Source organism: Arabidopsis thaliana, chromosome 4 (assembly GCF_000001735.4).
Source record: "Arabidopsis thaliana chromosome 4, partial sequence".
Taxonomy (NCBI): domain Eukaryota; kingdom Viridiplantae; phylum Streptophyta; class Magnoliopsida; order Brassicales; family Brassicaceae; genus Arabidopsis; species Arabidopsis thaliana.
In genome coordinates, this window is record NC_003075.7 from 5,227,028 (window position 1) to 5,243,073 (window position 16,046).

Genomic DNA, 16,046 nt, shown 5'->3' on the forward strand with positions numbered 1-16,046 from the left:
ATGAAAAAAGTCTCTTAAATAAGAGAATGAAGAGGGGTTCTTAATACTCAACTAAACACCTAAGCCACATGTCTTTCATACATTGGTTCACTTTTTCTAAATTAAAAATTTGATTATATAATAATATTACAATAAAATAATTATTTTTGTGTCTGTTAAGAGTCCTTTTATTAGGGCTGGACACAAGGCAAGTACTTGCCAAATTGAAGGTACTTGTGACCCGACTTGCCTTGTACAAGTAATTGGATTATTGGCTTGTTACTTGGCTTTTTAAATCGAGTACTTGGTCTAGCAAGTACTTGTCTAAATTTTGATTACTTGCAAGTTACTTGATCCGCTTTGTTACTTGCCAAAATTAAATACTTTTACTTGAACGTAAAATATTTGGAAGAGAAAAAACCTATTTCATACATCTATACTATTAATTGGGAAGCATTGTGTGAACTACAACATTGTAAGGGTAATTAAAAACTAAGTAAATAATTTTTTTACATGGGTAATTTTGTAAATTAACAATTACTCCAACTAAATAAATATCTTGAATTTTGCTTAAAAAAAATGAATTAAATCAATAAATTAATATCTACACAATATTTTCGGAAATCATTTAAAAACATTTCCATAACATATCAGGCTATTTTAATTTGAATTGTATATATGTAAACTTATTTATTTTGGTAATATGTTATTAGATAATTCGGAAACTTCAATCTAATTTAATAACAAATTATCATTTAGTTTAGATTTTATACATTTTCCTTAACAAAACTATGTTAATTGTTTCTAATTAGTACACATAAAATTTAAACTATGATTTAGCATATTCAAAAGAGAATTTTTGAATTTTAGATTTGTAATTATCTATAAAATGGTTCAAATATATATTTAACATTTTAATTAGAATTTAAATGATATAAACGTTTAAAGTATCTATACTATTAATTGGGAATCATTGAAAATAAACAACCTTATGAAGGATAAAATATTACATAGAATGCCATTGATTGTTAGTGTTTTTAATTAAATTCAATTAAGGATATAAATAATAGTAATCACAAAATTAATATATTTAAATATAAAAATTGGTAATATTCTTTTAAGTAATTATTAGTTTCCCAAAATTAAACTCACTTTCTCTTTCCTATTAATTATGGGCGAAAAAATAAAATTTATTTCTTAAAATTTGTTAACCAATAAAAATTAAAAAACTTAGATTTGATATCAAATTATACAATATTATTAAACTAACATTTTGGAAGTTAAGTTTTATTTTAAAATTTTAAAAAATCATAAAACTTGCTTGATATCATGAATAAAAAAATCATAATTTGTGATAGATAAAGAAATTCAATTTTAGAATTTTGGGTTAAGTATTTTGAAATATAAAACGAAAATTTATTTCAAAATTTTTTAAAACGAGATAAGATGTTACAAAGATTTATATTTACTATGAATTAAACTAAAATAATTAATTTAAAATAATTATCATTATGCCTTACATTTAGAAATATCTAAACAATAAATTGTACATACTAATTTTGAAATATTTTGGGTTTTCTTTTTTCTATTTTTCAACCGGATCTTTTGTTAGAATAAATCTATAATATATTAGTGCACAAACTTTTGAAATAATATAAACTAATTATACATTTTTCATTCAGAACAAATTATCTAGCAAAATAAATTGCTTTTGTAGGTGTATTTCAAAATTTTAATTATATTCCAAAAATCCTATTAATTATGATTAAACAAGGGAAAGAAGAATATTGAAAATCTAGGTAAGGAAATAAACATTATTACATTTGTTATAATGCTATTCATATTTTTGAATTTGAAGAAGGAAAAAAAATCAAGAAAGGGTATTTTTGTGTTTTAATTTGTGATATATTTGTAAACTTTAACATCCTATATGTTAATCCGCAAAACTCAGTCATATATAATATGATATTTAAAGGTAAACAAATAAGAATTTTGGAACGTACTTTTAATGGAATGAAATGAAAATAGGAATTATGAGACACAAGCGACATGAAAAAAAACGGAAGCATTATATAAAATAATTTGAAACCAAACTGGACATCAAATTAAATATCCAACTGGTATGAGTTTGGGTTATGAGCAGTATATAAAATAAATTAACCCTGCATGTACGTATTTTGTGACACAAATTCTATTTGTGATGGGCGCTGGTAGTATTTTTATTTCACATATACAGACGGGTTATGGGACGAAGAATTTATGATAGATACATCACATTATGGGTTTTCCGTTCCAAGAAATATACGTCAAATATACGTTTTAATTTTCTAAACTAATCAAAGCATTATAATAGTTTGATTACTGGTGTAAAATAGGATATAAATTTGGTTTTAGTTTGAGTTATTTCCCAGTGTGAGTCCAGATTTTAAAATATAACTATACAAGAACACAATTGAATTTTGGTTGTTACTCTTACCTTTATAATATCTATACTATTACAAAGTTTACTTATAACAAAATATTATATATATTTTAAAAATCTATTACTTTTTTATATATTTTGCACGTATATTCGAGTTTAGATATCTAATACATTATACTATAATATATATCACAAAATAACAAAATAATCTACATTGAACTAAAAATATGAAATCCCAAAAATATGAAATCCCGCACGTATGTGCGGGTCAGGATCTAGTAATATTTAAGGTTAATGAGTTTTGTTACAAGAAATTTTGAATTTTTAGCTTTTATAGACCAAATCAAAATTATAAATCTATTATAATAATTTAAGCATTAGTATTTTAGTAACAAGTATACAGTGCTCAACAATTAACAAGGTAAGTAATACGAAAAAAATTATATCCAGATCTAATTGTTAGTGATCCCACAAGTTACATGTACAAATAACGAGTAACAAAGCAAGTAATAGGATAAGCATCAAAATAAGGCAAGTAACAAGACAAGTAACGGGGTAAGCATCAAATCGAGACAAGTAACAAGGCAAGTATCAAACATTTTTATGACTGAGTATTTGCAAATAATAAAATAAACCGACAAGTTACTTGACTTGCCTATGACGAGTATTTGAATTTTCAAGATGAATACGAGCCGAGTAGCGAATAACTGCCGAGTAACAAATACTTGAGCCCAGGCCTACTTTTTATAAGAGCTGGGATGCCCTTTAAGAGTGCTGAATCATATGATAAATTATTATGAACATTAAAATATATGGGCCGAAATCATCTGATAAAGAATAAAGGCCCAAAAGCCCATTAAGAATACCAAGAAATTTTGGAAAATCGAGAAAAATGGTGGAAGACACAAAGACACAAATGGCAGCAGCGATATCAGCGACTTTGGTATTCGCTGCAAGACGACGTCCATTGTTCTGTAGCTTATCATCATCGTCTTCTTCGAAACCAAACACGAGAAAGCTTGTTCTATACTCCAAACCTGGTTGTTGCCTCTGCGATGGTCTTAAAGAGAAGCTTCACGCTGCCTTCACTCTCTCCACCGGTCCTGATTCACTCAACGACGTTACTCTTCAGGTCTCACTAATCTAATCTCATAATTATGATTCAAAGCTTTTTAAAATTGTATTAGAGACTTGTTGGAATGGAGGATTTTGGTTGGATTAAGTAGATGCAATTGAACATGAACCCTCAAAATTGGAGTTGAATTTTGTGGCATTGTTGTGATTATGTTATTGTTAGGTTTAGGCCTGGGCGTTTGGGTATTCGGGTCGGGTTTTTTGGGTTCGGGTATTTCGGATTTAGAAATCTAAGACCTGTTCGGGTATTTTAAGATTTCGGGTCAGGTTTGGATCGGGTATTTTAAATCACTATGAAACCTAAAATTGTATTAGAGCCTTGTTGATTACGATTTCGTTGTCTTGTCTTGTAACGGACATGACCAATCTACTCATTGTCAATGTTCATTGGGAATTGTTAGGTAAGAGATATAACTACGAATCCCGAGTGGGAACGAGCGTATCAGTATGAGATACCAGTGTTGGCTAAAGAGAATTCTGATGGGAAAGAGGTTTGTGTTGTTCTAAACTCAAGCAAAACCTTTCAAGATTCATATCTAATTACTACTCTTTATGGCAGGAAGTTTTACCGAGGTTATCTCCACGTTTAAGTGCAGAACTCATTCAGAAGAAGCTACTTGCTGCCTTTAGTTGATCAATTACGTGCACGACAACGAAAAAAAGAGACAAAAGCGTTTGTAAGGTTGTACTCTCATCTGCAAGAACCGTGTTTTTGCTTCATACTTTCGTTTCTTTTTCCTTTACAAGTCAGTGGAAATATAGTTGCTTTATAAACGGCGATGCTGATTTGCTTCTGACTATACTTTATCTAGTTCTATACCCTTAAGAAAGCTATTGCTGCATTTTGCTTCTTTGACTAATCCATTAACTTGAGTGATTTGATAGAAATGTCGCCGTATTTGCGTTTTTTCCTTTTCTCTGTATTGTCATTGTAAGCTTTTGGTTCTGATTGTTGCCAATACTATGACGTCTACTAGCCACGTAACTTGCTCAGTTTCTTTATGTCTAGAAGAAGAAAAAGATTTGATGAACTTTCTTTAGATTATGAAAGTTGTGGTTGCGGCAATTTGATTATGAGATGTTTTTCTTACATTATTAGGTTAATCATTCTTAGTTTGAAATCATTTGAGGACATCTCTATTACTTTCACGTAACTGCAAGTTCTTCATTAACGAATTTGATTTGTATATCTTTAAGCGTTATCTACTCTTAGTATAGATTACGATTGGTGCAAGCAACACTTCATTATTCTTTCCATAACTTTCATGACTGACCATGACATTTTACGCAGTGTCATTCCCGATAGAGGTGCTGCGATTCAACTTGTTGGTAACACCTTACAAGTTACAACTCAGAATTCTATTTCTCTAAGTTTGCTCATGTAAGCACTCATTATCTCGGACTAAAATATTTCCTAGTCGTGCAATCATTATTGTCGATCACTCGGATCCTTTATCGCTCTTTTCAACATATACATTACTACATTCGTACTATCGATTTGTGCATATTACGATGTAACTTGTCGGTAACACCTCGCAACTCAGCAATCTATTTCTCTATCTCAAACTGAAAGCAAGTTTGCTCATGTAAGCACTCATTATCTTGGTTTAAAATATTTCCTAGTTGCACAATCATTTAGATCTCTTATGCTTATATGATTAAAGTCATTTGCTCTTCTTAACATTACTACATTCATACTATGATAACTTATTACTATATCAGACAAAACAAGATGGTTCATTTTTGATTAGTGAAACTATTGAAGGTCCTGCCTTAAAATGGTCCCTGCATCGACGACATATTTTCTTCACTTGTCACCGTCCTTGTAAATGTATCTACCTGATAAGTCTTTTACATATTATATAAATTCTTTATCGATCAATCAGTGGTTGGATCTTTTAGCTATATTATTGAGTTGTGAGAGCCATAGGATTATAGTTTAGTGGAAAGAATCAGTCTTGATCAAATACTCTCATCATGTTCTAATATTCGCTAGAAACAAAAAATCTTTCTGCTTAGTTGAACCAAAAGTTTGATGATAGTGTCGTATCTTGAATGATTCATTCTCTTTTTTTTTTCTTATCATTCTTTATAGGGTGGGTGATAAAGCAATTAGCTAGCTTTTTGAGCATACCTTCGTGTACCTCTTAGTTGGTACAAATAATATGCATTTTCGCATAATCTGTTTCTCTTTCGTCATTGGTGATGGACAGATTAACCTGATTACACGTTTAGAGTGGATTGATTTATATCTCTTATGTATAACCTAATAAGTTATCGATGTGGGTTCCTAACTCGTATCGAATTCGAACTTTTGAGACTATTGGTTACCTTGCACCATAGTGCATTGTGAAGTGAGCAATGGTTTGGTAAGATAAGAAAGCAAATGAAGTTCTTTGCAATAAGCAGGATAAACATATTTAGCCAAGTTCTTTTTTTTTTACCTTTGACCAAGAGTTCAAATCATCTTTATTTCCTCCTATTGATGAGGATAAAGTTGGCCATCTTTTGTTACTGATATAGAATTCTTTAGTCATGCTTTTTATATATATGATATTCTTTCTTTTAAGTGTGCCACTAATTATGTGATTCATTTTTTGGATTTTTAAATTAAGCTTTTTCTGTCTCTCTACTTTGATATATCGAATTCTGATGTTTTGCAAGACCTCTTCCAATTATTATACGTGCTTCTAATTGTATCTTTTGACCTTGTTGAATGCTTGCAAGAACGCCAATATCACTATACAAACAGCCAAAAAAAAATATGATTGTACAAATTGTGGCTTATAGTTATTTCTATAAAGTTGTCTTTACGCCTTAATTTCCTTCATAGCCGATGAGGTTAGACTGCATGGAAGTCTCTAAGGTTTGTTTTTCGTTTCGAAAACAGAATGTCTTAGAAACATACACTAAATATAGACACCACTAAAATGCGATTTCTAGAAATCTTTATTTGAAACGCGATAGAAACTCACTTTTTATTGGGAAAAATTAAAGTCAAACTAAACTTTGTGATTTATATGACATTTTGGAAAGTTCAAGTTTTTTCGTCTCAAATTTGAAAGTTAAAGCATTTTTGACATTTTCCCCCTATTTTATTTTGCATTACTTTAGTAACTTTAAAAACCTAATTAATTTGGTATTAAATATTTTTTTTCTTTTCTAAATATAGTTTTGATGTTTGGCGTTTCAATAGTATTTATATACATAGCTATTTTCTAACTAAAAAGAAAATAATTTTCACATTTCCGTTTCCATGCAATATACTTTACACTTGCCTTCTTTTAGTATCAGAAGTTCTATATATGCATGATTCAAAATTCCATATCTAAGTTCCAAGTTATTACAAATTATCGATTTAAGCTTACGAAGTTTCAGTATGTTGTATCTTGAATAATCTGCGGTGAGCTTGTTATGTATATTGTAGTTTGAATGATCCATACTCTTAGATCACTAAATCTCGGCTATGGATTATAGATTACTGATTGCAAAAGGAAATAGTAAAAATAGATTGTTATATTAATGCATTGATAATATAATAGATAAGACCAACATAGAAGAACTAGTTCTATACTTCTATTTAACCCCTGATTTTGATTATCCTAGATGACACATTAAGTTCCTAAAATAATATTTTTAGTTTTTGTTCCAAAATACCATCACTAGACTTTTCCAATAATACCACATATTCAATAATAAAATTAATTAATCAAAATCTCTTTTAAATGGTGGAAACATAAACCCTATATTAAACTATATAGAGAGCCCAAATATAATATTGTTGATTTTATATGTCACAAATTTTGGTTAAAAGAATATTTTATACAAAAAGTGGTATTATTGGAAAAAAAAACTACTGATGATACTTTTGAAAATAAAATAAAATTATAGTGTAGTATTTTAGGGTATTTCTTTTCTTTATATTCCATGTAAATTGTTAATCACATCATTTAACACCCATATTCACGCTAATAAACTCTTTTCATTTTTAAAATATCGTTAAAACAAAATAAATTAAGATTAATAATAACTACATTCTTCTAAATATAATATGAAATATGACTACTGAAAAACTCAATAACACCAAAAACATTTAAATATGTGAATATATAAAAAACCTCTAGTGGTGTAGTACTCTACTAGTTATACGTAAAAACAGAATGGAAACTTTTTCATGTTAAAAGAAAAGTATTGTTGATAAGGATGTCCATATAATGCATGCTTAATATGCAGCAACTACGAAGAACACTTTGAAGTGCCCATTTCTTTATGTCTTTGCATGACTATCTCTCTCCACATATTTCGAATATTATTCAAAGATTTCAAAAAACTTAGATACATTTATTTCTTTAGATATGTTATTTGTGCGACTCCTATTTTCTCCTTTTCAATTTTCATTTTTTAGATTTCTTGAAGTTTCCATCCATATATAACGTCTACATTATTTGTTTTTAAAGTTTTTTTTTTCCCTATCGGCTGATCCGGTCAGCTTCGGTAGAAACGTACTGAAATACTTCAGAGTGAACTTATCCCCGAAGGACTACCACATTGTCTGTCCCGAGTTTAGAATGCTTTCCGACTAATGCCAGGGGTAGTCAGGTCGCCTTCCTTTCTGATTACCAGGTAAACCAATTGGGCAAAAACCCAACTGACAGACTTCCCAAACAAATGTGATTTTTGTTTTCAGGGAAGATCAAACTCAGGTCTGGAAGTTTCACCCTTCCCGAAATCTTCTCGTACGACTGGACCACAAATGCTTGGGATTTTTGTCTTTAAAGTTTGTATGATATATAATAAATACTTGTCATCCACTCCCTCTATAAATACATAATTCTGAAAAAAAGATGAAGGTACAATAACATGATAATAGCCCATTAATCCGACCAAGAAATGGTAGATAATAATATAACATAATACTAGATTACTTGTCTAATTACAAATACAACACTAATCCATGTAAACCAATCCAATTGCATGTCAGAGTGCTTTTTCGTATGAAAGAGTAGTACTGATAAAGTATCTAATATATGAAGCCCATATCATAATTATCATTAGCTGAGAGATACTTAAAACTATAAGAAACAAAAAAAAAAAAAAAAAAAAGTGAAATAATATAAAAGGAGATATATGAAAATTATGGGTTAATGGTGGTGAGCATCAAGAAGTAGTATTCATACGTGGTTAAGAAAGAGAAGCAAATGAGGAGATGGGATCAAACACATGGAACTCCACTCTTTCAAAATTCAAATATTTGTGATTCATGCAAGTAGGTACCCAACTTTTTCCTTATAATTGAATACTAAGTCATTCTTCACTTTCAATTTTCATTCATATACTCATAACTTCTTCTTTTTTCTTTGGCTCCAAATTCCAAAAGATGTAAAGTACCCCTTTCACAACCCAAAATTAACTAAAACAAATTGAAAATTGAAAAAAACTTCAAAATCAATCCCAATCTACAAAAACGCAAAGAAGAAGAGTGGAGGAGAGGAATTGACCATTGTATCTAGGATTGCATAATAAATATAATGGAGATTCGATGAGGCATCAATGAATATGTCTCAATGAAATAGTATCAAGGAAATAAGTTAGTCGTAATCTGATTCCACACTAAGATTAACATGTTTAAACCAAAAGAAGAAAAAAAAAAACATGTTTCAAATTTGATCTTTTGTTTATCCTCAAATATGTGTTTATTGGCATCATGATCATTAGTACTTTCATGTTGAGGGTTAAGTTTACATAAATCACAACTCTGGTTTTTACTTACAATGATTTGTGATAAGAACTCTAACTTTTGTTACTTAAATAATTTTTCTTTTGGAAAATGTTAGTTCCTTTCCTAGATCAATGATAAACACAAAAGTAAATATGTTTAATACGAGCTATCAAATTACTAAAGCCTAAGGATCTATCAAATGGGTGGACAATTCTATATGATTTCAAAGTGGTGGTTTATATTCCTATTAACTTAACCAGCAATAAGATCAAAGTTTTATTTGTTAATCCTATTACAACTCAGGTTTGGGTCACAGTCCAGTTTGCAGAGATACTCTCTAAACACAGTTCAAGAATACTTTCCTTAACAGACTTCCATGTTTTCTAAAATATATTTGTTCCTTTGTCAGGCTAACCCTAGCATCAAGTATGATGAAGGAAAAACAAATTGTGTATGATGAAGGAGAGAAATCCTTACATACGGCAAGTATATATATATATAGGCTATGAATGGTAACATAGACCGCACTCAAAACTGCATCGTAACAGTGCTGTAACAATATCAAAATCTCTACATATACATATGTATTTATGTATTTTTGTTACTATTTAAACCGCACCGAACTTCTTCCGCACCGCAAAACGTAGTCACCATTCGGACCCATAACTTTCAAGGGATAGATCTCGGGATTAGCAGTAATTTTGTGCTAGCTCCTACTATTAGCATTAGCAGATATATATATATATATATATTAATACCTAATTAAGTAAAGCAGGAAGCTGATTCACATAGAATTTGGGTATTACTCAGCAAACATCATAAAAACTGAAAAACTCAATACAAGTTTGAAAACCCACACTAATATAAGACATGGCACGTTTGCATTATGCTTCCTATATTACCGACTAAATTAGTGATTGTCACAAGTAGCCGACAACTTTTGGACTTAATTAGCAACAGACTTATTGCTTCAGTAAGAAACCAACAGATAAGCGATGGGCATAAATGGTATGTGGCTTTTTCATCCTGTTTTCACGTTTTGAACGTCAAGAAAAAAAATTAATAAGGGATTTTTGAATCCATCCCGTACGTTTTATATTTATAAATAGTTTAGATAAACCTTAATTCCTCAACTAAATACTAGTTTCTTGGCATCTTATAAAGAAACTATATGCATTTTTATCCCTAATAATATAGTCTGTAGCGTATTTGCCTCCATATATTATCGCCATATTATCATAGACTGCATCTCATTTAGGGCAAATGTAATCATAGTTTTTGTAAAGAATTGAACTACCTCTTCGCCTTTTTTTTTTATATAAGACAATTCTTTAGTTTCTATCTATGGTTTAATTTGTATTTTGACGTGTATGATACTAATTAAGATTATGCTATGTTTTGAGTTTTAGTTGAATAAAATTTAATTTGTAATAATTCTAAAACAATAAAAAGTTTAGTGTAATTTTTTTTAACTAGAACGGATTAAGAGTTAGGACTGATGTTAGAATCGCAGTTTTTTTTTTATGGAATGACGTAAAAGAATTCTTTAATAATCTTACTTGGCAATATTAAATGGAACAACTTAAAAGGACTAGACAATATTATTGGCGTGATATCCAAATAATTACGGTTTAACAAAGAATAAAATGGGGAAACCCTTTGGTATATTGGTTATCTAAGAGTTCATTAATATTTATATACATTAAGAGGTTAGAGTTTCGAGGTCAAGATATTATGTTTATTTAAAAATTTGCAGATTAATAGAGACAAGTGTGTAGGAGATCTCCAACGATATTCAATTATAACCGTTCGTCAGAATTCTACGCAGATAGAACGTCGTTAGGTCATAGATCATTGAAAGTGTCTATCAAAAGCATGGAGATTAAAAAAGAAAAAAGATTTGGAGAAAGAAGTGACTTTTGTCCTGGATCTATTAAGAGTCGAAAGAAATCGTCCGTTATACAATCGTGTATATAACAATTCTCATAATTTACAATTTATAATACCGAAAAAATATAAAACAAAAAAAAAATATTTTAAATAGAACGAATCAGCCTCAACAAAAACCTTTTTTGAAAATGGAAAAGCTTAGGCTGCTTTAACACGCCCAATCTCACACATACATATTCTCTGTTTTCTTCTTTCCTTTTTGTAAAAGGGTTTGCTAATTCTCTGCTTTGTTTTTTTTTTGTTTATTAATTCTTTACATTTCCTACAAAGAAAAAGACAAGCATGAATAACTAACAGCGGTTATACTGGAAATCCGAAGTCTTTTCCACGTGCTTTCTGATGAACATTTAACATAAAACGTTCGGACTCTTCGTGACACTTAAACCAAACATACACGTACGTAGCTAACAATAGACGTGTAGATTTTAGGTTTACGTGTTTTTCAAGTTGGGCAAGAACAAAAAAAAAAAGAGAGCCTATGACGTGTGCAACAGGATAATAGTGTTAGCAAAAGAAATCATCAGAGCCATTATATGATATTGTTTGCTTTTCAATTCCATGAACGAACCCATACCAATCCAAAACAGCAATTATCATCTTTCTTTATTGAACAAACGTATCTCATTGGTCGTGTCCTAATAAATAATTATATTTCATATACATGTATATACTTTATAGTTTTTGTTTTTCCTTTTGCTACTCTACATGACTCTCGATCGAGGGAAAAAACTAGTTCTCATGTTTATCCAAAACTCTATATCACCTTTTTGATGTTTTTATATAAGAAGACTTGTTCATCCATACTCTTTCAATAACCTTGACAGAAAAAAAAAATAAACACAAAATTTCAATAACCATGGAGGGTGTTAGTGCAACTATGCATAAGTTAAGGCCTTATTTGTTAATGATCTTTTTGCAATTTGGAGCAGCAGGAACATATATTGTTATTATGGCCACTCTTAACCAAGGCCAGAACCGTTACGTCGTAATTGTGTATCGTAATCTTGTGGCTGCTCTTGTCCTTGCACCTTTTGCACTCATCTTTGAAAGGTCAGTCTATGTTTAAACAATATTTATAATGTTCTTCTTTTAGACACAGTACTACTATACATTTCATTGTTTCTTAATTAGCATGTTGTGGTCTAATATGTTTCTTCCTGTTACTAAAACATAAAATCGGATTATTTTGGTTTTGGTTTTGTAGGAAAGTGAGGCCGAAGATGACACTATCGGTTTTGTGGAAAATAATGGCACTTGGTTTCTTAGAGTAAGGACTAAGCTTTCCATTTCACATTCTTAAGTCAAAACAATAAACATTATGTTTTGGGGAAAAAAAACAATGATATTTCATAAAGTTGCAAGTACCTTAATACATATATGTTTTTGTCCCGGCTTGTGTGTAGGCCAGTCTTGGATCAGGGTTTTGGTTACTTGGGGATGAACATGACATCAGCAACATATACATCTGCGATCATGAACATTCTTCCTTCTGTCACATTTATAATAGCTTGGATTTTAAGGTAATCTATGGTTTAAACTTTGAACACATCTTTAAAACCGAATTGATTGTAATAAACGGGTGATATGTGAATAGAATGGAGAAAGTTAACATAGCGGAGGTACGAAGCAAAGCAAAGATCATTGGGACATTGGTGGGTCTTGGAGGGGCACTAGTAATGACATTGTACAAAGGTCCGCTTATTCCTTTACCGTGGTCTAACCCGAATATGGATCAACAAAACGGACATACAAATAATTCACAAGACCATAACAATTGGGTTGTTGGAACCTTGTTGATTCTCCTCGGTTGTGTTGCTTGGTCTGGTTTTTATGTTTTACAGGTACGCTCCTTACTTTTTTGATCATACGTAATATATACTTATCAATCCACAAACCAAGTAATATAAACTTCGAAATTTTTGTTAATTGGTTGATTCAGTCGATAACAATAAAGACGTACCCTGCCGATCTTTCATTATCAGCCTTAATATGCCTAGCCGGGGCTGTCCAAAGCTTCGCGGTAGCGCTTGTGGTGGAGAGACACCCTAGCGGATGGGCGGTTGGTTGGGATGCAAGGCTTTTTGCACCTCTTTATACAGTAAGATTATATATATTAGTTTTAACCATAATCAATCAATTGAGACAAATATCAACAAATTTGATTTAATGAAGGGAATAGTTAGCTCGGGGATAACGTACTATGTTCAAGGGATGGTTATGAAGACGAGAGGGCCAGTTTTTGTTACTGCCTTTAACCCTCTCTGCATGATTCTTGTAGCTCTCATTGCCTCTTTTATTCTTCATGAACAAATCCATTTCGGATGGTACGTTACATAAATGTAGACACATTACATTAGTAACCATCAAAATACTTATTCTTGATCCTTATATTTTGGTTATGTTTCAGTGTAATAGGAGGGGCAGTGATCGCCGCGGGTTTGTATATGGTTGTTTGGGGAAAAGGAAAAGACTATGAAGTATCCGGATTAGATATCCTTGAAAAGAATAGCCTCCAAGAATTGCCTATCACAACTAAAAGTGAGGATGACAACAAATTGGTTTCTTCTATAAGCGACAACAGCAATGTGACCATTCCTGGTGGTGCGCATAGTAACACATCTGGAATATAAGTGAAGAAAGCATTTCTCGAGTTATAAATACATATTTGTATTCGACTAAAATAAATACATATGTATTTGTATGCATTTGGTATGAAATACATGAAATTATTTTTATGTTTTGATAGTTACATAAGTTGTAGTTGGTCAGGTCCAAATCACACAAAAACAAAGCTTCGTGACTAGTTGTGTGAGATGTCTAACTCAAAAATTATAATGAACAATAGATCCCAAAAATCTGCGGTCATTATTATTATTACTTCTCCCAAGTTTCGTATTTTAGAGTCTCCATAGAAATATGCTATTTGCTAAAACCAGTAATCTCAAAGCTGAAACCCAAAGTAATTTCCAAGGTCATTAGAAATCGAGATCTTCATGCCACTTAAGACGTTTATGGATGGCCAAACGCATGTGTATATGATAGGATACGATCCTGGGATGGGAATCCGAGTTGGGGAAACGGGTTTCCGGTTCGAATCACTATTTTTACAGGTTTTTTTTTTTAAAATTGATTTCAAAATAGCAAAAACACATCATTGTAGTTGAAGAATAAGCTACGTCAATACATATGTGTCAGCTGAGTCAGCAATCATTAGTGTTGACTAACATTTGTTAACGTGAATTTATAACCAAGCACTATATCAATAGTTCAAGTAGGTTTTTTAAATTTTTACGTGTTTAAGTATAAATTATATATCACTTATCGTTTGTTCAGGTTGAAAAACGCACTTTTTAAATAGTCCAGATTGAAAAATGCCTTTTTTTCGATTAGAGTTACCCCTATCGTGAGTTACAAAACTCAACCAAAGACAACAATAACTTTACTAAATTACTTCTTTTCTTTTGGGGTCGACCTAGAACATGTCCTGTAAATCATTGATATTTCCTTGGAATTCATTTATATGCTCGGTGGGATTAATATCATTATGTTGGATCTAGCAATGGATGATCGAGCTAAGAGCATCAAAATTGCTATGGCTAGAATCTCCGTCATTATGATCGTTTATGTAATGAGTATGCTTCATTCGCATTAAGATCTCTCCAGTTAGCTCCATTACATTTTAGTTCACTTACACTTAAACGTTACGAGATGAATAATTTCATCATGAGATTTCCGATTATCTGATCATGGTTAATGTTCATGATACGTGGTCACACATCCCAAAAAGCCAAGCAAAGTATTTATTCTTGTTTGAGGTACACTTCCGCTTAAAGTGAGTTTGGAGTGTCTTCGTACTTGCTTCACTAACCATAGTGGTATACTGATACTCGATGAGTTCACTAATCATAATTGTGGTTCTAGCTTTGAGGTGGGTTTTAGCAATTCAGTATCCTAACTTAACTATGTAATAACTATTTTTCTTTTGAGTTTTAACAGTTCTAGCCTTCTTAAATTTTTGTTTGGTTAATGCTAAGAACTATAATGGATGTATTGATGAAAAGAAGTTAGAGTCTTGAATTATGAATCAAAGGTGCTTCATGAATTCTTTCAATGTGATTACTCGAGGAAAGTTTGGAATGGCCTTGTACGTGGGCTGCTACGGGACAAATACTCAGAAAAATGGCAAGATATAATGCTGATGCTTGCAAGAAAAGACTTCAACACCACGAAGAGCTTCATCCTTGGATATGTTTTGCAGAACTCGATTCACTCGATATGGAGGGAAAGGAACGATAGAAGACATGGCGAGGAATCGTCGCCCACAGAGAGACTGATCAAGTTAATCGACAAAAACATTAGGAACCGGTTGAGTACAATGTGAAGAGAAGGTCAAGAGAAGTATGAAAAGGGAATTCAAATGTGGTTTGGATCAAGAAGAACACTTTAGAGTTCTTTAATTTTTTTTAACACAAGTTTACATGTATATGTATAAACGTTTATTTTTTTCTTAAATATAATTTAACACTAGATTCAAAAAAAAGAAAAAGGTGTTTCATGAAGAGATATCTTAAACGAATTCCTCTGGATAACTGAAGCAGGCAGATTTTTATTCTATGACATCCAATAAAATCCTTAGTTATGTTTCTTCAATCAAGTTTAGTGGGAGATTAAGTGGAATTAATTACGTCACGTTAGAGCACTGAGACAAGACATCATTTTGGTGATCAATGAGGAAAACCCCAACTTCTTAATATGAAAAGATATAAATAGGAAACCAACAAAACATACCCTTAGAATAAATAAATTTAAATATGCAAGATAATGCATTATTCATTGCCAAGA

The 16,046-nt window shown here is 31.1% G+C and overlaps 2 protein-coding genes across 5 annotated transcripts; both read left to right on the top strand.

Annotated features, from left to right (window-relative positions):
* The first annotated feature begins 3,217 nt into the window (after window positions 1-3,217).
* Window positions 3,218-5,169, top strand: AT4G08280 (Thioredoxin superfamily protein). Of its 3 annotated transcripts, none has more exons than NM_001340580.1 (4): window positions 3,218-3,533; window positions 3,937-4,026; window positions 4,095-4,217; window positions 4,827-5,169. In NM_001340580.1, the coding sequence occupies exons 1-3, from the start codon at window positions 3,294-3,296 to the stop codon at window positions 4,167-4,169; spliced, it is 405 nt and encodes a 134-aa protein (NP_001329894.1). In that variant the 5' UTR covers window positions 3,218-3,293; the 3' UTR covers window positions 4,170-4,217; window positions 4,827-5,169. The 3 variants fall into 3 exon arrangements, with proteins under 3 accessions (NP_001329894.1, NP_001329893.1, NP_567336.1); NM_116897.3 differs by having other exon boundaries at window positions 3,295-3,533; NM_001340579.1 differs by having other exon boundaries at window positions 4,095-5,169.
* Window positions 5,170-11,745: 6,576 nt separating this feature from the next.
* Window positions 11,746-14,085, top strand: UMAMIT20 (nodulin MtN21 /EamA-like transporter family protein). 2 transcript variants are annotated; one of them, NM_116898.4, is made up of 7 exons: window positions 11,746-12,254; window positions 12,409-12,471; window positions 12,608-12,724; window positions 12,799-13,045; window positions 13,144-13,302; window positions 13,377-13,528; window positions 13,612-14,085. In NM_116898.4, exons 1-7 carry the CDS (start codon window positions 12,061-12,063, stop codon window positions 13,832-13,834), a joined length of 1,155 nt encoding a protein of 384 aa, NP_192569.1. In that variant the 5' UTR covers window positions 11,746-12,060; the 3' UTR covers window positions 13,835-14,085. The 2 variants fall into 2 exon arrangements, with proteins under 2 accessions (NP_192569.1, NP_001319882.1); NM_001340581.1 differs by having other exon boundaries at window positions 11,890-12,254; window positions 13,144-13,528; window positions 13,612-14,044.
* The last annotated feature ends 1,961 nt before the right edge of the window (window positions 14,086-16,046 follow it).